The sequence below is a fragment of the Sylvia atricapilla genome, chromosome 5 (assembly GCF_009819655.1).
Source record: "Sylvia atricapilla isolate bSylAtr1 chromosome 5, bSylAtr1.pri, whole genome shotgun sequence".
Lineage (NCBI taxonomy): Eukaryota > Metazoa > Chordata > Aves > Passeriformes > Sylviidae > Sylvia > Sylvia atricapilla.
Window position 1 is genome coordinate 49,922,800 of NC_089144.1, and position 23,689 is coordinate 49,946,488.

The following is a 23,689-nucleotide window of genomic DNA, read 5'->3' on the forward strand; positions in this document are numbered from 1 at the left end:
CATGATGTGCCAAGAGAGGACTCAGTGGCTGACGTACCACAGTCCCCATGGGAAACGCACCAGAGACAAGTTTTTCTAAATGTCAGAAGAGCTACTGTCTGGTAAGGTAGCCCCCAGCCAGAGAGTGTTTTCTACATCAAGCAGAACCATTAGCTGTTCCCAGTTCTTAAATTCTGACATTACCCTAAAATGGGAAACCGTAGTTTCCTTCATATCAGCCTATGCCTTTTTCTGGATTATCCCATGAAACCAGTCGTTTCCTGACCTAATTGCACAATACAAAACCAAGTGGTCAGTGCAACACATACGACTGTACAACATTCACTTATTTAAATTGGTAAAAGAGAAATTAAAGGAGCCAGAAGAATTTTTATGCACATTTTTGTGACTCCGCGGGTAAAAGGACACCTTACTGTCAGTCTTGTGCTGGAAAAGCTCCACTCGCCTGACAAAGCAATGCAGCAGAACAGAACTTTTAGTCAGACACTGGATCAGAAGCATACTGAGCTGCTGTGATAATTTTTCTTTTAAAATTAGACTGAAAGTAAAAAAAAAAAAAAAAAAAAAAAAAAAAAAACAAAAAAAAACCACAAACAAACAAACAAACAAAACACCACACCACACAAAGAGTGCAGACATTTCCAGTAAAATAGTCCAAATGGACCAAGTGTAGGGTACACAAGGAAGCGTCTGTTCCTGCTGTAAATGTGAAATGTGGAAGGAGATGTTGATTTTTTACATCACTGAGGAGAGACAGAACTTGAAATTGGTCTATAAACACTATGAAAGAAAATCCAGACTGCTCAAGCCAGATCATTCTAGGCAGGAATCAAACCTCAAAGCCTAAGCGAGCAGCTACTCCCACAGCTACATCCCACCTAATGTGCCTGCCCAGAAAGGCACCACAAGCCCCAGAAGTGGCCCACGGGAATCCCATGAGGTTCAACAGCACCAAGTGCTGGTGCTGCACCCGGGTCAAGACAACCCCTGGGGATCAATCCAGGCTGGGGATGAGCAGATGGAACAGCACTGGGAGAAGGACTTGGGGGTGCTGAGTAAGAGCTGGACATGCCCTGGCCAGGTGCACTGGGACCCAGAACCCTTGTGCTGGGCTGAGCCCCCAGCGTGGGCAGCAGGGGAAAGGGGATTCTGCCCCTCTGCCCTGCTCAGGTGAGACCCCTCTGCAGAGCTGCCTCCAGCCCCGGGGGCCCAGTACAGGAAGGACATGGAGCTGTTGGAGAGAATTCAAAGGAGGCACCAAGTTGCTTAGACAGGTAGAGAAGCATCACTACTACGAAAAGGCTGGGAGACTTGGGAGTGCTCAAGCTGGAGAAGAGCAGCTTTGGGCTGACCTAACTGATGCCTTCCAGAACCTGAAGGGAGCCTACAAGGAAGATGGAGATTATTTACACAGACCTGAAGCGACAGAACATGAGGGAACGGCTTCAGCCTAACAGAGTAGGTGTAGATTGTATATTAGGAATAAACTCTTCTCTGTGAGATCAGTGAAGTCATTGCACAGGTTGCCCAAAAGAACTGTGGCTGCTCCATCCCTGGTAGCGTCCAAGGCCAGGCTGGACCGGGCTTGGAGCACCCTGGGATAGTGGATGGTGTCCCTGGCCTTGGCAGGAGGTGGGATGGGATGAGCTTTAACGTTCTCTCCAACCCGAGACAGTCTGTATCGCTAGGATATTTCATGCCACCCACTACTAAAAGACAAACCCCTTTACTCCGTGCCACAGGCACGGGGACTGAGCACACGACAGCTCCCCACGGCCCAGCAGGGGCAGGACAGCAGGGACAGCTCACGCCCCCACACGCACAGCCCCAGAAGGCGGCTGGGGACGCCAAAGCTCCCCGGAAGGCACTTTATCCACGCCCCATGGATACTGAGAGCCCCTTTTCCGGCCCGCAGCCGACTCCACGAGGGGCAGGGCCGCGCTGGGAGCCGAGGCGAGTCCTGCCCAAGACCAGCCGGCACCGCCGCTCCCTGCTCCCGTGTACCTGGGCTGCGCCTCCCGGAACAGAGCGGCCAGCGCCCGCACGCTCTCCAGGCGGGCCGCGGGCAGCGCCTCGGCCGCCGCCATCGCCCGGCGCCGCCCCGCCTCCGCCGCGGAAATGGCGGCGGTGCCGCCCCGCCGGCGGGACGGGCCCCCGGGGCCGCCGCCAAAATGGCCGCTCGGCTTGAGACACGGCCTGGCTCTTCGTGGTTTTTATCTTACCGGTCCGTTGCCTTTCCCTTGTTTTTCCTTTCCCTCACGCTCCTTTTCGCCGTAGGAAGCTCACCGCGCCGCCGGCTCCCGTCACGGAGCTGCTGCTGCGCGCCCCACACCTCTCCCCCTGTGCTCTTGGAGCGATCCGTCTCTAAACGAAACAAATATTAATATAAAAAACACAAATTGCGGGAATAATTATTTGGTGCTTAATATCCTAATTGTATAAAGATCTCCCAGCCTGTGGCAGGGGTGTGAAACGAGGCGATTGTTAAGGCCCCTCCCAGTCCAAGCCCTTCTCTGATTCTTTGAAGTAACTACTACTTGGCTTCAGGTTGTAAAATAGTTTTAAATTAAATGTTAATTTTTAAAAAAACTTTTCTGAAAATATAGTTCAGCACTTTCGCAACACATATATAAATTTAATCTGTATGTGTGCGGGTGGGAAATTAGTTTCCAGTGGATAAAAGTCTAATTATGGCCAAATGCTATACAGAGCTTTATCAGACAATCATCATCAAATCTCAGACTGGTTTGGGTTGGAGGGGACCCTAAAGCCCACCCAGTGCCACCCCCTGCCATGGGCAGGGACACCTTCCACTATCCCAGGGTGCTCCCAGCCCCATCCACACTGGCCTTGGGCACTTCCAGGGATGGGGCAGCCACAGCTTCTCTGGGCAGCCTGTGCCAGGGCCTCACCACCCCCACACTCCTAAGAGTTCAACCATCCAGCCAATTCTTATATAGATTATAAAATTTTGTATTTTTTTTTCAGATTACTCACAGGTGCTGTATTTCAAGCTCATCTGATCTACCTAATTCCATGAACAACAGGCAGATCCCTTAAAGATGCAGCTTCTCCCCCAGAGAGTTTGCAGTCTAAATAACAATTATTTTTCTTAGCACAGCTTTAGTGATCTACAAGAAGTGAAACAATCCACCTAGAGGCAGCCACATCTGAAAATAAAATTATGCAGAACTTATTTTTAAGATTTCTCTATCAAATCAAGAGACAGACTATTCTCTTGAGGCAACAAGTGTTCTTCCAGTGTTGAAGCTGGAAACAGAGAAGGACCTGTCTTAGCTAAGGCTCTGGAAGACAATTGCCCCACTCCAGCAAAGGCTGGCTTTGCAGGAGGCAAAGCAGGTCAGAAACATTGCATCCCTCCTGTCTCAAATGTTGTGAGAGGGCCACTTGTTCTAATCACAATATGCATACTGACTGTGCCCCTGTTTTATTTGGGGCAACTTCCATCAGAAAATAGAATTTCAGCTCTGGAAAAATTTATTTTACAGTAAAGAATCAAATCCTGCAGCATAAACATTTTATATATTTCCGGCGTGAATACTAGTTTTCTGACTCTTATTTTGGGCCTGTGTTATATTAAGTATGACTAAGCCCACACAGCTTTGAAGCTGTAGACCAAAAGCTTTTATTTTTGTTCTGTTATTTAATAGGACCTAGTGAAATTGATCGATGCACTTGGAAAAATGCTTTTCATTAGCCTCTGTTGCTAAATCTGTGGAGCACACCCTGCCATCATGCCGTCAGTTTCCTGCTTACACTGGGCAAATTACAGGCACTCCTTGCCTTGCCAAGGAATTCTGAACACCTATATTAAGATGAGGAAGAGCAGACCTGAGAGGAGGTAGCACCATCTTTTTAAACACCAAAGGTAAAACAATCCATATGAAAGGGATACTGCAGATAGTCTCAAACCCAAGAATAACTGTTGCAATCTGAAGCCAACTACAGAGTTTATTTGGCTTCAGGTGAGATGTTACACATCTGTCTGTAGGCCATAAAAGAGCAGTTGCATTTGATGTTGAGATTTATGTGTCACTCGTTTGTTATGTAATATCATAAATAAATTTAATTCTATATAAGAAAGAAATCCCTCCATCTGGAAAAAAAGCCTGCAAGGCCTCCGAGGAGATGTTCAAAGCCTTTGCATTTTGTCCTGGAAACAAATGATGCCTTCTGAGAAGCAGTTGCAGATGAAATGCTGTCAGCTGCAGTTGTAAGGTTCCATGTCACTGCAGGGACCTGGCCTCATTTGTTAGACGCAGCCCAGTTTCTAGAGGCAATGAGGAATTTTGTGACTGTCATCTGCCCTTCACAAAGGTTTTATGCCACATTTGCATGGAATATTTTTGTTGGGATTTTCCTCATCCTCTTAGCCACTGGCACCAACATGTGGAATGACATTATCCTTGCCTTAGTCAAATGGATCAAAGAGATGCTACTTAGGATATCTGGTACCCAAAGTTTAGTTCCCTGGTGTACTGGAGAATTTCATGGTACATGAATTTCACCTCATTCATGTACCAGTTGATTTATAATATGTAGAATTTAGAGTAAGAGTTTTGTCTGGTACAGAAGCAAATGCAGCTGAACTTTATGAAAGAGGGTGCTGAATTCAAGGAGGTTTTGTGTATGTTAACTTGCATCTTCCTGCAGTTTTTCCCATGCTACAAGGTGCTAGGGAGAGGCCTCCTAATGTTTAGAAATTGAGTCTCATGGATAGAGAACGTCCCTGTTACAGACTTAACGCAAATTTGAATAAACCTAAACCTTTAAAAAGTCACTGATTTTTCCTCTTCTTGAGTGTTAGGTGATGCCCCATCAGCTGGAAGTGTTCAAAGTCAGGTTGGACAGGGCTTGGAGCAACCTGTTCTAGAGGAAAGTGCTCCTGTCCAAGACAGGGGAGTGGAATGAGATGCTCTTTAAAGTTCCTTCAAACCCAAACCTCTCCATGATTCTATGATCAAGAGTAATATATAGTTTAACACCATTGCAGTAAAAAAAATTAGTTACCACAGTTTAATGTCTGTAGGAAAGGGCAAGGGTGCACAAGGGCCTACACAAAGCCCTTGTGTAGGACATACCTCTCCACAAGGCAGGCTGCTCTTGACACCAGCCATAAGGCTGAAGGAAACATGATGGATGTGGGGGATGCGGCAGCAAACAAGTAGCTTGTAGAAATGCTGCATAGAGACAACATATCTGAAAATAAGTTCTAAGAATCTTGTTTAAAGTCTATGGGTAAAGAGGGATCCTTGAGGATTGTGAGAGCATGCAGTTACTAGTCTGCTCTTGTGACCTTTTCTACTATCCAGTATTACTTTAAGTCCTAGAAACCAGTGTGAAAATGCTCCCACAAGCAGTGGAGTGGGAGCTAGATTTGACAGTTGTGCCATATAATGTAGATTTCCTATACAAATACAATCAGATCCCATCTGTCATGTGAAAATCTTGGCTTTTCCTGGTTTTCATTGCAGCAACAGCTTTTCTAGACTACAGCAGTCCAGACAACTGAGCATCCAAAAAGCTGCTATTAACCCAGTGCACATAAATCACCTCTGTGCTCTATGCTGAGCTTATCAGGCTTTTGTGCTTCTGTGGAGTCACTCTGTGGCACAGGATAGGGAGTCCAAGCAGACTCACTGCTTTTGCACAGTGTAGAGTCACTCTCCAGTGACTCTATTAAACCTGCTGGGATTGCTCTGTATTTGCAGAGCTCCACATGGGGAACTCACCTTTTGGGGACTGTGGCAGCCACTGGTTAGCATCTGTGAGCAAAGTCTTACAAAATCCTGTGTAAAGTCCTGGAAATGCTATCTGCCTTCCATGGCTTGGGAAATGTAATTCATCTGCTAAGCTTGGAGGCCAGCCTAGCTCCTTCAGATGTCTCACAAAAATGCTGTTGGAGAGGTGGAAATACTCTCTGAAATTGTATCTCATTCCCAGAAAATAGGAATAAATATCCCTACTAAGGAGCAGAAATAACTGAAAAGCTCCCCACCACCTGGTTGCTCTCAGAGAATAAAGAGGCATGTGCTTGAATATTTTTGAGGAACTCACCAGTTATATAGACTTCCTGAACAGATGTGTCAAGCCAATGAATGGAAGAGCAAAGGGAAATGCCCACAGGGAATCCCACATTATTTGGCAGTGCTCCCATTTACCAGCACTGGTGTACCTTGTCAATGCTGAGAAATTTGCTGCAGGGAAAAAACAAGGCCTAAAAGAATGAAGAACAAGAAAAAACCCATATAGTGACTCAGAATATCTCCTGTTTTGGGTTACTGCTGGTGCTTGGAATTGGAGAATTGTAGCTGCGATCCCGACCAAGCTTCATACTAAGAACTGGAGATTAAACCCCTCCAGCTCTGTCAAAAGCCTGACATCTAGTGGAGGTAAAATAGTGGGGAGCAGAGCTCAGCCTGAAACCATCCGACTGCGGAATTTGTATTATTCACTGCTGGTGTGGAGTCCATTTAATTTGTTAATTCCATCTGTGAAAAATGAGTTAAGTCTACTCATCTTTAATGTACACAAGAACCACAGGATACATGTTCCTTCCAACTCAGGATAATTTACAGTTCTAAATCACAATATGCTAAGCCTTTAGAAGGTTTTCCATATGTATGACAGTTGTCAGCAGATAAGCTTTGTAAAGTGAGAGCAATACCAACAAAGTTTGCTTTTGCAGAATTTTTAAAAGCCAGTCTAATGTCATCCTACGAAATAATATTTGAGAAGATGCTACTAGTAACTAGAAGTTGCTACATACAGTGTCTATTCATCTCTAAGGAGAAGATATATCCAGGTATTTAGAAAGTTGCTAGACTGAAAGAACTGAGAAATAGAGGGTTGAACTACAGTTCTCCCTAATTTTTTCCTTTGGATTTTTGTCAATTGTTGCAGCTATAAGAAAAGCTTCGATACTTCTGAAAAAAAAAAGGAAAATTAGGTTTCTTTTAAACCAGTATGTAAAGGCTGTCCGAAACCATTTGTCTAATTATGTATCTGAAGAGAAGCTTTGATCCATTCCTGTTTTACATGTCTTTTTCCACGAGGTCATATCAGTAGACTAAAGTGATAGGTTATTATTTTTTTTAAGCTAACATCTTTCTTAAGCAGACACAAATGTAAGTTAAATTTGATAGTTTCCTTCTGCATCTGATGATTATAAGATTTGGCCTCTGCAGAAGTCATTATTTGTATGTGTATGACAGGCTTCTAAATTCAAAAATCCTGCACTCTTTAATGACTGGGAGTAATAATACTTCAGAGCTATAAATTTCCCAGCTCACATGGAGATAAAAGCAGATACTGAAGGAGGCATTTGTCCATCTGTTCACCTGTGCAGTGTTCTCCTTAAGTCCAAAACTTATCCAAATAAAATCAACCCCCTGTGTCTGCATCTGTGTGCCACACTCTATCCACTTGCTAGATCTAGGCTACGTGGGCTTTGTTAGCCTCCCCTCCCATACTTTACCAATCTGAGTGTGCCTCATAGCTCAGTAACACAACATGCAGTTATTAAGTAATATATTAATAATTAAAATATTTACTACTAATTCCATGCAAACACAGACATGTTCAAGACACTGTCAGGGATGGGTGAGCTTGCTTTTTGATCTGAGCAAGTGCTGATATTCACAGAACACAAATACTGGTTTCAGCAGAGGGGGAAACAAGGAGAAAACCTTGTGATGAGTCAGAGGTGGAGCCTCAGTTGGCAGGAATTGGGTCTGGGATGTGACTTCTCAACTTCTCTCTTCTCTTTTCTCCTTGCCCATCAATTTTGTGACTCTACAACTGCACAAAACTCTGAATTCTTCCATTAGCTTGGGGAAAACTTTTTTTTTTTTTTTTTTTGGTTGGTTGGGTTTTTTTTGTATTTTTTTGTTGTTTTGGTTTGGGTTTTTTGTTTTGTTTTGTTTTTTGTCTTCCTTTCTGCTTAAAAGCAGAACTAAAGGCAATAAAGCACAACATGGTATTTGTGTCTGCTAGACCTTATTTTTGTCTCTTACTGTGCTTGCCCCGCACTGATGGCTCATCCTGCCCCCAGGCTGTATCACAACCAGCAGGCATCAGGAGTCACCCACCCAGCACCCGGTGCTGGGAACATGCAGGGGGACATTCTTCACGTGTAATTAATTAGTGCAGCCCTGTGCACCACAACCTCTGCTCCTGTTCTCGCAGGAGAATGGACTACAGGCAGCCTTGCCCCTGGTCAGTCAATCACAGCCGTGCTAATTACCAAAACTGGCCTTGCCCTTTATAGGTCGCAGCTATATCCAGTAAGGATGAGTGTGATAAAAAAGTGAGTTAGCTGGTTGGGGGAGGACTGACCAAATGGGAGAGAGAATTGCTGCTGTCAAGTCAGTGAGAGTCTGCAAGAGAAGCCTGCAGTGGGAGTCTAAGTTATGAAGAAGAGTAAACCAGGACCTTTTCACACTGTTGAACAAGAGTGTGTGTCTTGTCTCATTTATATCTCTAACACGAGGTCTGCTGCCACATGTTTTATGTAATCAAGAAACAAAGATCTCAGACAAAATCTATTGCATTGTTTTCACAGCTAGAAACCCCATCCAGCTACATCTGACATAACTTCCCAAATTAATGTACTCTTACCTCCTGAAGTGCTAATTACACCTGTAAATGCATGTCTGACTTCTAAATATGCACTGGAGTTTCCCAGCACTATCCATTCATGGACAGATGAGGAGTCCCTTGATAAGTCAAAAGCAGGTTAAAGTTTTTCCTGCACAAGACAAAGATTTGTAAGATCATCATGTTAGATGAAGAGTCTGAGTACAGTGTGCACCTTCATTCCTGAAGCAAGGAGTGCCTCTCCTGAGGAATCTGTTATAAATCACATTTTTTGTGAGACTGGCAAAGCCATATAACTCTGGCCTCGGGGAACCTGTCTAATTTGTCAGCTAAAATTCAGTCTCCTGATAGAAAACTAGTCCATTCATGCTTTGTGAAGGCTAATTGCCCATGGAAGGAATCTGCTCAAGGAACTGTCAGCAGCAATGTGGTGTGGCGCTGTCATCTGGCTGGAGCTTCCCAGTTTCTTTGCTGGACTTATGAAAGTGGCTACAATGAAAGTGGCTACAATTTTCTAACTATGAGTCAGAGTTTAATTCCCTTCCATACCATGGAATGGAAGTTAGGCATGCAGTATTTTTTTTTCTCTTCTAGGATGTTATTCTCTGTTGCTTTCCCCAAACTTCCATAAGCAAAGTAACTCCATTTGTTCCAGCTTGGTAGCATTGTAAAATGACCGTGTTTTAGTCCTACTAATTATGAAGCCCAAACTTTGTGTATGTCCCTAGAATAGCAATGAGGATGGGAAGAAATATTGGGAAGAATGGTCAAATCTTGGGGGAAAAATGCAGTCAGTTACTAGCAACTGATAACAAGTAGAGGTTCAGTACTTGCCAGGGCTAATTTAGGATCCTGTAAGAGATCTCTTCAATTGACCATTTCATTTACTTTTGCTGTTATTTATCATGCTGCTATGAACAGGTCTCCTGGACTGAATCAATTGTATTAAACAAGGAAAATAGGTATGAGTAAGAAGATAATTGCTTGGAAAGCAGTTACATCCAGACCCAACCTATCTATATCCACTCTTTTCATCTATTATAGAAAGACTTAGTTCAAAGATATTTACCAAGAAATATTCCATGTAGTCAAAAAGTATATTGCAGATTGACCATGTAAGCTTGGATTCAGCAGGGTGCTGAATGCAAGTTTGCAAGAAATAGAGTAGTCTTGGGATGATTATCAACCTTAATATAACGCCCATGTTTAAGTTTCTTGATGTACCAAGGCCCCTTTGTTCTGTTTTACTCCATCAAATTGGTGTGTTTGTTCTATTAGATGGCATCAATGACTAGTCTCTTTTCAGAGTGCTTTGTAGAAAAGGGGACATAATTGTCTGAAAAGAGGCCTATTAAGTGTTTGCTTTTAAATCAAAGAACACTTTTGAAATATTAAATAAAGAAGGGCTACAATATGTAAGTCACTCCAACCCATCTCAAATATACTGATGCACATTAATGATTTACTTTAGGCTCATACATCTGTTTGGTTTTGTACTCAAAAAGTTGTTACTCTGGTAACCCCAACTTCTCACAGAATTTAACTTATTCTCCATCTAAAGTACACTCTTTTAAGGAAATTCATACAGATTCTCATGAGAGCTCTTTCCCCTTCCCCGCCCCCCCTTTGTTTGTAAAGGAAGGAATAGTGACTGGTTTTGTCAAGAATGGGTTATTTTTTTTCTTTTCTTCCTCCCCTCTCCCATCCCATTAATGACAGCTGAGATTGAAACACAACAGCACATTCAGCCTTCATTCACAGTTTAACAAAGATCCCAGTCTTAAACAAGTTGGGTTGCTTTACTCCAGTATTGATATATGTTAATATGCTGGAAAGAGCCTTTCTAAGGAATTCCTCTCCTTATTTCAGAGGATACTTTCATTCTCAATAGACTGTCCTCTCATATATTCCTTTAAACAAGAGCAATGTAGCTCTGTTCTGGCACACTGGTATTTTATGGGGTGTCATTAACTGGGGTGTATTTCAGCGATGGGTGCAATGGCAAACATCAAGAAGAGGTTCCAACAAACCTCATGGCCCTACTTCTACCCTGTGGTATTCCCTGGCAGATAGACAAGGATGGGAGGAACAGCAGGGAATATCCTGTAGGAGACTGCACTTTCAGAAGCCAAAGATGAGTTGAATAATCTGCCCTGAAGTAGTCTGGCCTCCCTCCTTCAGTGGTGATGGCTCAGGGAGTTGAGCTGGGTATGACTGCAGGCTGATGTTGGAACTGACAGCTCTAGGAAAGCAGCAGCCCTGCTTTGCCCCAGGGGCCACTTCCCATCTTTGCTCCATTGTTTGAGATCTATCAGTCAATGGCCCAGTAGAAGAACAAGCTGATTGAGAGGGCTGATCCAGCAGGAAAGCTGGAAGTTGACTCCAGGACTCTCTGCTCTCCTTCCTCCTGGCTGCTCTTGATTGCTGGTGCACCACACCTTGTGCTGTTCTGATGTGAGTGTTCCTGTGGGCACATCCCTGTGGGTTGGTGACTGAATTTAACTGCTCCATTTCTGCATCACCCTATTCTTGCTATTTTTTTTTTTTTTTTATGAGTTCCTGATGCTGATTCACCGTGGGGTGGTTCAACACAAGGCAGGGGATGGGGGCCTGCAGGAACAAGGGACAGGAAGCGTGAGAGGGCAGGATGTGATAACTGGCATTGCCACCTTCTCACAGAGCATCGGGGCAGGTGATTTTGGGAAGACAAGTCAGAGCTGGAAAGGAAGATAAACTTTGCTGTTTGTGCTGGGCAGGTGCCACAGCAGCTGTAGCACTGTGACAGCTCAGAACTAGAACATACCCAAATTAGACCCCAAGGAAACCACAAGCAGCTCATGAACAAAGCGACATTTGCATCCTTTCTGTCCCCTCTTGGGACAGGGCAGCACAGGGCTGTCCACACCTATCTGAGCACAGGGCAGAAAGATGCCAGTCATGGATAGCTCTAGAGAATTACATCCAAGAGAAAACATTCCCAAGAAGGGACCAAACCCTACAGAGCAGATACAGCATAGCCACAACCACACACTCACTCTGCTAAGGCCAGAGACAGCAAGAACATTTGTTGAGGCTCATTTGTTCCAGATGTTGATTTTTTTGATCGAGAAGATTTATTCAGACCAATGCAGAAGGAACAAAAGGAGTAAACACAAGCTTAAAGTTTCAGAAGAGTTTCAAACTCGTTATTCAACATTATTTGCTTGCTGTGTAATCTCTTCCTCATCATTCATTGACCTCTGGCAAACAAAGAGTTGAGCTGACAGCAACTTTTTTTCCCTCAAGCCCAAATTCTTAAAAATGTCTTCTATTTAAAGTTGTATTTCAACCTCTTCAGGCACTCTGTCCAATCATCTATCTTAAAACCACCATCCTACTTGTCTTTCACACTTAAAAAACTTGCAAAGAGGACTTCACAGTAAGGCAGATAGGGAGATTTTTTTTTCTTACTGAGAGTAAAGAGGAAAAAAACTCCAAAGGAAGTAAAGCCAGTCAGCTTATAGAAAAACAAAATCTCTTTTCTTGATTTTTTTCCCCTTTGATTTATAAAAATACCTTGTTAATCCCTGCAGGGTTTCTGAGAGAAAAGTTGTCTGAGATCCCTACACAGCGATAGAAGTTAGATACATGTGAAGCAGAAAAAGATTGACTGCTTTAATGATTAAACAAAAAGAGGATGTATAAATAACTGAGGAATCTATCAGGGAAACATATTAACTGCAGTTTCCTGATTTTTTCTACCTTTGCATTCTTAATAATTTACTTAGAGGAGATGCTGAGGTGGCTGTCTCAGTTAGCTCTTCCCAACCTTAAACATAAAGAGGTTTTATCCATTTTAATCACAGAAACCCCCTATCACATTATATACAGTTTGTCAGAGTTAATAAATCTGACTCAGTTCTTTGGAAAGCTTTCCAAATTTTGGATGATGTCATCTTTGCACTGTTTTGAATTTAGATCAAATAGAGTGTTTTTCAAACATTTTTTTACAAAAACAATAACAACTTTTTTTCCTTCATGGATAGATTATTCTCTGAAATGTTCCCTGTTTTGAAGGGAGGATGAAAATGTTTTATGAGCATTTTAATTTGAAGGAGGAAAGAACAGTTCATTAAAAGATTTGCAGCATTTCGATAAAACAGGAGTAAATAGAGTGTATCCTAATCTGGGCAGGAATGACAGCACGCAACTACTTTTATAATCACAGTATAAGTACAGAATACTGCAAATACTAAATGCCAGCATTACAGTCTCAAGGATTATTGTAAAAAAAAAAAAATACAGACCAAATTTGTTGATTTACCAGCAGAAATAGTACAGTTAATTACCCAAAGGATCTAATGAGCTGAGATGACAGTATTTTTTCCAGTCACACTACAACTCAAGATACTTTGTAGAAGTTACCCCCAGGAGATGAGCAACTTACTGCAGAGTACAGGTGGAAAGTAGATGACTTTGAAAACAAAAGCTACTGGGGCATCAAGAAGCTGCCATTGACCTTAAAACAAGGACAAGCATCTCCATGACCCCTGTACATGGTATTCCCACCTCTCAGTCCAGTTGCTGCAGTACTGAGCATCTCTGCCAGTGCACAGGGACTGAGCCTGGCACAGTTTGCTCTATAGTGGTCCTTGAAAAGCCCTTACTCTCTACAGACATGATTCCCATGTACCTACAAATATCCTCTTACACCAGTCTGCATTTACTGGAAAATAATGTCTGGGTTTGCCCCTAGAATGAGCACAGCACAAATACCACCAGGGCAGCATCCCAGAAGCTTTTCCCACACAAAAAGGGACAGAAATAGCCTGCTCAACTGGCACTCAGTTTCCAGCACTGATGTCCCTCAGCAGAGGTAGAGGGTGCCTGTTGAAAAGGGATCTGTTGGTATAGGACCAGTCTGTCTCTGGGAATTTACCAAGCAGGGAGTTGTTGTTTTTACTGGATGTTGGAGTAGTGGTGAGAAAGCCACGATTCCCTGAGAAAAGACACCCAAGAACAGGAGAGTCTGTTTGGGGGAGTCTGGCTAGTACCAGCTTTGGGTGAGGTCTGAACTGATGACCATCAAGTGAAAAGGTCCCACAACTGGCTCCATCTTGTGTACATTTCAGATTAACCTTAGTACAGACCACATCTTTGTATGATGCAGTGGAATTCTGCTCATTGCAGTGTGTGAGTTACTGCTGGCTGAGGCTAGGAGCAGGGCTACTGCAGGAGCATACCAGAGACAAAATTCAGATATAGAGTTATAACTGCCTCCTTGGAGAGATCTCTCCACTGTATTCTAGTTGGGAATATGCTCAATTACTGCCCATATTCGGGGCATATCTTCTCTTCCATTAAAGTTTAACTGCATTGCCTTGCAAATTGTAGGAGAAGAAAGCCAAAGTGCCATCCATCTATGGCCACTTCAATCTTCCTCTCCTTGCACCCATGCAAAAGCCACCTCACAAATTTTGCTCTTGCAGCCACAGTGGTGCCCAGCCCTGTGAAGGGGCCTCTTGTGCATGTCAAGAGAAGTGAGAGAAGTTTTGGCCACTGTTTGCAAAGGACAAGCCTGACGGGTTGTTTCCCCCTTGTCTAATTGGTTTGGAAGCAGAGGGAGCGGGGAAGAAGGCTTTTCCTGATTCTAGCACATATTTCCCTAGCTCTGCCTAGCTGAAGTACACATGCTTGTGGTTCATCCTCACAAATGCCATGTCAGGCCCTGTGCCAATACAAACACCATGTCTGTCTTCAATATATGCAGGGGGAAAAAAATAGTTCTAGCTCACTCCAGATTAGAGTGTGTTTGCAGAGAAAGGGAGGAAATGAGGAGGGCTCTGATAGTTGTAGCTGAGTAATGCTGATCTCTGCCCTTAATAGGTCTTTTCGTGGAGGGTACAGCTATTTCCCTTGGCGTGCTTTCAAGCTGATTAAAATACAAATAAAAAGGTATTCAAACATACCAGGAAAATATCTCAAAGGAACATATCTTAATTCAGTAGAATAAGAGGTTTGGTAGGACTGCCAGCATGCCTGGTGAGCTGAGGGAGATACAGGTGCCTTAGGCCACCTGCCAGTGTGGAATCTCCAGTGTTCATTCCTCACAAAGGCTTGGGAACGAGAGACATGAGACTTTTGATTTGGTCTTTAAAATATTCCCATGTTGTAAAAAACTGCAAAACCACCTCCATTCTCAGGTGTTGGTAAAAATGTTCGATACCAACTTTAAAAAAGACTGAAGCCTTGCATTCTTTTTAGTTTTGTTGTGCTTGGAGAGTCAGTGTTTCACACAGAAATAACATGAACAAAATTAAATTGATCAAACCAAGAACTTTCCAAGAAAGGCAGCAACTGAAATGGATCCTGTTTGATCACCACTGAAGACTTGATGGAGGAATGAAAAAGAGAAAAGTTAACTTTGTTTGCAGGTGATCAGTCACTAAAAATAAAATTGAAAACAAAAGAGATGACTATATCAACTAAAAAGTTATTCATGGAAATTAGTTTGTCAAGCCTCAATCCATGCAGTTTTCATAAAGAATAAGGATCCTAGCTGAGTTTTCTGTCCTAGTAATTACATTGTCCCTACTTAAATTTCCTCCTCAGTTCAGAGTTATGTATGTGTCTTTCTCTCTGAAAACTGTCTTACAAACCTGAAACCTGTCCCTTTCAGGCCTTTCAATGCTGTATAGTAGCTTTGGGTTTTGCTACAGGTCTCATTATTCCCCTACCCCAATGGACTTCCTGTTTCTTTAGGCTGAGAGTTCCGAATGAAAGGAACTCAAGCCATAGCATCACTAAATCTAAGATTTCTAAGGTTTTAATTAAAAATAATGCAATTAAATATCTTACTGCCTTTGAGTGAAAAGTTTTAGCCATGTCCAACTGCACCCAAATCAGCCCAAAAAGGACACTGACTTTGCTCAGCCTTCAAAAGCTGCTACAGAAGTTTTCATCATTAGTTGAATTTCAGCCAGGCTACCCTCTACAACTATGAACATTGCATCCTAATGCTGTGCTGGGGATTATTTGCATGGCTCAGCCTCAGGTTTTGGAGAAAGCTTACAAACATTTCAGAAGCAGCTGAAGGCTGTTCCCGCAGCTCCACCTTTTGGGAGCTGGGGATCAACCAGACTGCTTGAGATGGTGATTTCTTTACAAGAAAAGGACTTAACCTTCTTTTATTTGTGGCTGACATTAATCTCCAAAATATAAAGAATGAAGCACCATGGAAGTTATAAAGATGTATTCATTCCTCACAGAAAGCTCTATAATGTGTTAGGCTGGAGATATTTTTATTCTGAATAGTTTCTGAAGCCTGCTCAGTATCAGCAAGGAACCTGATTTGTGCATGTACTTATAACAAGAATGTTTCCTTTCATCTTTCTGCTTAAGATTCACTCAGGTTCTTTGTGCTGGATTGAGAGGCGCTCAAAGTACACCACGTCAAATATGACAGTATCTAGTCCACATCAAATTCAATACTATTCTTGCATGTTTGAGATGGATTTGGTCCTTAATCCTCCACTTGCAGCCTCAGAACAGACTGCAGCCCGACACTTCATGCCATGAGGTGTCAAGTACTCTCAGCACTGTTAGAGGATTTCTGTGCTCCAGTGAGAGGGTCAAATTATCCCATCCCTTTTTGAGAGAGCCCAGCACACAGCACGAGGAGATGCTATCCTCTGTTGGTGGGCTGAAGATATTTGAAACATGCAGAAAGTACCCTGGATGCCATAAACTTCCAAAAGACTTGGACCTGGACTACAGTGCAAGTCTACATCTGCTGGAAAAAGCAGGGATATGTTGGTGACTGACAAAGGGACTGATCTAGAGTCCATTGAAAGTTACGATACATATAGCTTCCACTGGGACTTGGAACCAAGTCTGTGGTGGGTTTTAGGATGAAAAGATATTGAGGCAGCCAAAAGTGACCTTTAAGAGAAAAGAATCTCCCCCAAAAAGAATGTCCTCACTTGTTGGTTCCAGGAACTCAGAGGATGAGTGAAAAAACTAGCAACTCACGGATCAACGACATAAACCCCCTTTTACCTCTTTTCACTCTTCCACCATGGATTAAGTTGCTTTGATGAGTATCAGACATGTATTTGCCTTTCATCACTTTTCATGTTCTAAACCTTGCCCTAGACTCAGCCTCTCTGTTTCAGACTGCTGAATATTACAGATGCACAGGAGCAATTTGGTGTATATAATGATAGGCATGACTGTTAAATTGGTTTCCAGTGTCTTTGAGGCTGTGTCCCTGCAGAATTGCAATTAAACACTTGACAAACCACAAGGCTATGCTAATCCCACTTCAAAAATTTCTGATGGCAAGGATGGCAGTCTGCCTTCCTTCTCCACTGAAAGATGGGGAGACCCAGCATTACTCAGCCTCTTAAAAATACTCTTTTTCGCCTTTGGTTCAGTGGCTCATGTTTCAGCTGTAACATTCTGCCTGAGTTGGCCATTGCTGTGTAACAAGCTCCTCTTTGTTCAGCCCTGCTACCTCATTTCTTTCTATTAGCCTTTAATCCCTGTCAGGGTTTCACCTTTGCAGCGATGAGGTCACAGCTCATGTTGATTGGGAAAGGAAATCCTGATGATTGTTGCTGACAGAAAGCTGATAATGCTGGTTTGGGCAGCAATAAATTCTCAGTCTCTAAATGAAGACTAATCTTTGAGCCAGAAATCACCTCTTTCAGTAGGGTTTTTTTTGGGCCTCATTCACAAATATTTTCCCATGCTCAAGCTGCCTGACCTTTGGAGCATTCAATGCACCTATGTTATTGTGCAGAACTGTTTTCCAGGGATCAAAATAAGCAGCCATCTATCAGTGAGGGGCAGGTGAAGTTATGAAATGAATCAGTAGTGTTATCTTCATTGGGAATGCAGCATTTGGAGCTCTCTGTAGCCTCTGCAACCCTAAGTGCCAAATTGCTCTCTGCTGCTGAGCCATTCCATTCTTTCAGCATTTTCATTTCTTCAAATGACTGGTGTTGTTAGGACCACTTATTTTTATTTTTTCAGGACAAAAGCACAACATGCAGAGAGGTAAAAAAATGAAAAAGGAGTGAGCAAGAGTGGTTTGTACTGTTAAGCTCATATTGTTGACTCAAACAGTGATTCAGTAAAGACAGTTTTTAAACAACCCTGAGCAATGCAGATGCTTCTTTTACAGTGTCATAAACCCTGGTTTTGGTATGGTTCACTACCTTAGATCAAGTGTGGCCATTGAACTGGCCCTTCCCTGCTGCAGTAACCATCACATGCAAAGTTCCTTGCACCTCTTGGAAGGACACAGCTCCTTGCTAGCAGGGAGCAGCAGGGAAGTTCACCAATGGTTGGACAAGGATAACTCTCCTGGAAATCCAGACATTCAAATAATTGACAATACTGTCAAAACCTTATCTTCTACACATTATATTGTCTTTTTCTTTCTGCTTCTCCTACTGTTCCCCAAAACCACGTTCTATCAACACACTGCAATCTAATTTCTTCCTAGTGCCTTATCTACCTACCAGAGCCTCAGTGCCCCCAAATATAATGCTTTGTGCACTTATTCACTCCCAGACAACCATATCCAGGCTCAATGCTCCCAAGATATGAGAAGCTGGTTGCTGAAAGCTTTGGTTCCCTCCCTGCCAGCCCAGCCCGGCTATTGTTTTTGTCCCTCAGCTGTACTCACCCCTTTGATCAAAATAACCCTGGACTCTGGTCTGAATTCAGATTTGAACTTTACAAATTGAGTTTTCTCAACTAACAAAGTGAGCATTTTTCTCTCTTCCCTCCCTGCTCCAACACACAGCTGGTAGCATTTTAGTCAGGCAATCCCTATGTAATCAATTCTAATTTTTTTCTTCCTTCCACAGTGTGTTGGTCCTCCCAATGGCAAAAGTCCACTATGGTCAAAATTCTCTCTAAATGCAGGTTCCTGAAGGGAGCAATCCAGGCACCTGAACACAGATGTGCAGTAGGTGATTTGGGCTGATACCCACACCAGCCTGGCAGAGATGATGTAGGAGCTGTGGAAGATACACACCTTTCCAGAGGGGCAGTCAGAGCCCAGGCAGGCTGTAAAAAAGCCTTGACAAGGTCTCAGCCAGTTTCAGTACCTGAGCCTGTCCAAGCAGCCCTGTGCCAGAGGGACAGATTTCTATTCTGTGGATGAGCAAAGTTTGGGCCACACATTATCAAGGTTCAAGAATTAATCATTATGTGATGTATAGAAACCATCACTTCCATGTTTATACTGGTATTCCCATCTTTGCAAGGACAGATCTCAGTGTGTCTGTATGCTAATCCTTATGCCTACAGGTAACTACTTTATGTATCTTATACATGTCTGCATCTGTCTGCATGTATCAGATTTTCCAATCCCTCTGCCAACTAAATCTACTGGCTTGTGGGTTAAACTCTTCAGAGGAGAAGGGGGAAACTTTGTTCCTTGAATTGTTTTGACTTCAGGATTCTCTCCCATCTTGGTTTAGCAAAAATCCTAGCATTAGCTAGACTTTGTATACAAGACAAATTTTCATTAGAGGAATTTAACTGGACCAAGATTCCTAAACCTGCCTCACATCTGCAGTCAAGCCCCACTTTCTTCACATCCACATCCCACTGTCAGGTCAGGAGCTCAAGGACAGCAACAAACACTGGGGCAGACCAGTGTTCTGTCTCAGTGCATGCAGATTACCAGAAAGTGCTGAAATAAACTGAGCCCAGGGCCCAGGGCAGGGCTGTCCTTGGAAAGCAGAGCACACACAAAGTAGAGACCCAATGTCTCCTAGGGCTGGGAGAGCAGCACAACAACAAGGGTGAACCCAAGGAAAGCTGCTACAATACAGAGAGCAGAACTGCTGGCCTGCTTTACTTGGTTTCCATTACCTGCCTGGGATGAGATGAAATTCCTTAAATGCAAGAACATTATCTCTGCAATTGGGGTGGATAGTCTGGCTCTTGTTTCTGCCCATAATTTGTCAGCCCTGAGATGCTGGCAAGACAAAATACTGCATAAATGCATGGGGAAATACAATGCAGTGTAAAAATCAGGCTCAGTGGGACCACAGCATCATTCCTCCCACAGTCCCAGGGCTCTGCTCCAGATTGATTCCTCTGGTTTGTGCTAGCTCCTTCGAGCATCTGGCCGTGTTCTGCCATACTGCACAGCTCCATTTCACAAGAGCATATCCTGGAAGGGGGATGTGTGTGGAGCTATGCTAATTGTTGATGAATGAATTCCCAGTGGATAACACTTATTTCTCCCAGACCAGATTGAGCTTCCTTCCATGTATTACGAACAGCTTTGTGTGTACATCCCTTTACCAGCAGCTTTTAACAATAAACACACCATCCTGCTTTTCTTACAGATCTGCTGCTAAAAGAACATGTGTTATGTTTTTAAAGTCAATTTGTTTAGTTGAATTTGTAAAAATTTGTATTTCATATATCAACATAAAAAAAAATAAAGAAAACAATCATAATATTGCTGAAACACATATCTGACCCATCCAAACTGGAATCCTAACTCTTACCACAGGTTAAAAAAAAAGGCAGATGAAGGCATGAGAAGCTCTTTAAGGGAAAAAAATTGGGATGGCAAATACAGGTCTGCTATTGTGCAGTGCCATTTTAATTCAGTTACACAACTAGAACCAAGTCAAGTCACACAGCTTCTCCAGCTCTGCTCCAACTTCATTACTCTCATTTCAAACTATAATCTCAAAGTAAGCACAGTCACAGCCCTGTGCTCCTCAGCTGGGTAGGATACCTTTAATCTCTCAAGCAGTATAGCTGAAGGCAGACTCTTGCAGCAGAACAGCGTGAATTACATGGCCACCTGTGGAACAGAATCCCATTGGATTTGGGAGATTTTATATAAATAAATGCTCTTTCTTGGAACACAAACAGTTAATTGCATCAGCATTATAATGCCATTGACTGCAGACACTTTTCCTTCAAACTCCATTTTCCATTCTAAGATTTCTCATCTTTTTATCACGTTTTTGTTCAAAATTGTATGACAGCTAGGACCAGGCCCCCTTCAGAATATTTGGTTTACTCTAGAGATGACATATAATTAATTGGTCTAACCTAGTGCCTGAGAAGCAAAGGGCCTGGCACACCTGACAAACTGGGTTCCCCAGGGAGCTGAGAGGCTGCAGAGATGCCTGACCATGAACCCCTCGTGACCCAAGGCAGGAGGTGGGAACTTTGGACTGTCAGGTTGACAGTTCAGGGTATGCTGTTTCACAGAGAATTAAGCACCTGTTAATGAAAACTTAAAATGGTTCAATAACAAAGAACCTTGGTGAGATCTGATGGTTTCACCTAAAACATGTGCACCTAAAAGTCTACCTGCTTAAAAAGAAGCTGCTGAAGCCTAAGGTATACCTTTTGTCCAAGCATTTTCAGGCTTCTCATTTTCAAGACTGTCAATTCTTGTATTACCATGGATTTTCTTGCAGATGGAAGAAGTTGCCAGCATGGCAGAAAGGCCATTCCACCTGGGAACTAGGGAGCACTTGCTCAGTATGCCAGCAAGAAAAAAAAAAAAAAAATTAATGCATGCTTTTATACAGAAGCAGTGCAAATTTAAACTTTTCCTTAGCTACAGGCAGCACATCATCTGCTCCTCCATGGCAGGAGGCATGTTTACCCAACCCCTTTTTCTGGCATCCATCAGCTCAGGTTAACACTCATTCTGATTTGCCACAACTTTCAGTTTGAGGACATAAGCCTTTTTTAGGCTAAGAAATAAAAATAGACTTGAGATACAGAAAATTTCTGTCCAAACATCTAAGTTTTTGCCAAAATCCTAGTGCTGAAATGAGTATCATGTAGCAGGGCATATTGAGCAAAAACTGCTCACAACTCATCCTGTAAAGCAGAGAAGACAAGCTTGGAGTTTCAATTGCTTTCAATTACTATATTTTTGCTTTCAATTACTATATTTTTCCTCTTTTGCAGCCCGGGATGCTTTTATCTGTGCAGCCATTTCCATCCTTACAAACATACCTCTGATTAAAAAAAAAAAAAAAACAAAAAAACAAAAAAACAAATGAATGAAACAAAACTATGTTCTTTCTATGTTCTTTCAGGTAATTTAGAAAATGGTTTTAACTTGCATCTCCATTTTCTGCTGAAATCAACCACTCTAAATGGATGGGGCAGGTTTTAAAAAAAAAAAATTTACCCAGGCTTTACGATCTAGGAGGCTCACATGGTGATATGATTGTTTTTAAAGTTTTGTTATAACTTCTTAACCCCTAGGATGCAATAGATGGTGCAAACTGCTTCACTTTTATAGATGGGACTTCCTAGTCATCACCCTCAGCAAGATTTACAGCTTGGGACAGAGAGACCCCAGAAGGAAAAAGTACCAGATCTTCCCAGTCTGTGGAGAAGGGGTGAAACTGTATTTCCTGGGGTGCCACCCAGGTTCAAGCCACTACTTGATAAGAAGTCTTGAATTGAATTGGACAAAGAATATAGCTGTGGTTGGACTGTGCTGAGCAGGTCACACATTAATGAACCTCTCAATCCCTTCTGAGGCATCAGGAGTAACAGGGTGACCTGCATGGGCATTTCAGTTTGCACCATTACTGCACTCCTGAAGCCCACCTCCCTGGCTGTCTTCTGCTGCTGTTCCTTGGGTTGTACTGCAGAGAGATCACAGAGTAACAGCTGGATTCAGCCTGGGTAAAACTAAAGCAAGATGCATATCAAGAGGGCACCTATTGTGCTTCAGCCTCATGAATGGTCAGCACTATTGATCAGACCAGACCTTTTTTGGGGAAAAAACCCTCAGGCCTGGGGAGCTTGTGTGCTTGCAGGAGGTGAAGTCAACTCCTTATCCTCAGATTTTTCAGTCTCCAGATGTGATCCTTTTGTGCTCTACTGCTTGTTACTGTAGACAGAGCCTACACATCTTGCTCAAGGGCATGGGGAGCATCAAGGGCAGTGTGACAACAAGGCTCAGCCCTCTGGTGCTGCTTCTTGAGCCACATACCAATTACATGTACAGCTGTAACCTACTGCAGCCAAGCATCTGGGGCTACTTGTGGCCTCATATCAGGATGCTCTTCTGACTTGCCACAAGCTGCAGTCAGACAAGACACTAGCCATCAGATAGGCCTATCCCTCTTGTCTTTCTTTCCCACAGAAAAGTGTTTCTATTTCCATCAATGAGCTCCACAGTGACCAGGGACAATTCCGCCCCCTGTCCTCTGATAAAGCCCAGCCATGGATGCTGATATCCCATGGCTAATAATAGGTCAACAGGACAAATCCTGTGAGACTAGGAATAATACAACTTGGTGCTGACAGGATAAGTGGCAGGACCACTTTTCAAGTGAGATTTATTGACTGCAAGCTCAAGGTGGAGAGGATGCAGCTCATTCATCAGTGGCTTTCTTCCACTGTTTAACAAGTGATTGTTTACTCTGCTGTGTAGGTTGGTCATATTTATTTGAATCCTATTGCCTTGGACTCTTACAAAACACTGGAATTTCTATTCCTCGGTCCCAGCTGAAGGGTTAATACCATTTTCTCCATTTGCTGCAAGTTTTACATATATAATCTCTGGTTAAAATTTAAGGATGGACAGTGGGAAAACATTACTTTCTAGCAGGTTCAATTTATTTTTCTTTTATGTTCTAGTCACAGAAGAATGGCTTTTAAAAAATGCCTTTCTGTAAATACCTTAGCACATAATTTCTTAATCGTTATACAGTCAAATTTTGAGGAGATTGAGGGCTAGATAATAAAAAGCATTGACATACCTAAATACCACAGGTAGCTAATCTGTCTTGAGTCTTATAACAATATCACTAAGCATCTGCAAGTCTTCAGGAATCTGGCCATGTGGAAAACAACTTTGGATCCATAGAGCCTGTTAAATATTTCTTGGGTTCTCCCCTCTCAAGAGTTTCATTTTTGGTAAATAAAAAAATACAGTTGATGTTACAGAGGATCCAATGCATCAAGCATTGTAGAAGAATCAAAAAGAAATCATGGGAGGAGAGAGCTAGCAAAAGATGTTAAGCCACTAATGAAATTTACTGGTCAAAACTAATGGCAAAGC

At 42.8% G+C, this 23,689-nt stretch overlaps 1 protein-coding gene across 1 annotated transcript in view; it reads right to left on the reverse strand.

Moving 5' to 3' along the window:
- Positions 1-2,087, reverse strand: part of ATXN10 (ataxin 10) — an 88,695-nt gene extending 86,608 nt beyond the window's left edge. Inside the window, exon 1 of the mRNA XM_066319461.1 lies at positions 2,005-2,087. Within this exon, the coding sequence (XP_066175558.1) occupies positions 2,005-2,087 (83 nt within the window). The remainder of the gene's footprint in view (positions 1-2,004) is intronic.
- Positions 2,088-23,689: the final 21,602 nt, after the last annotated feature.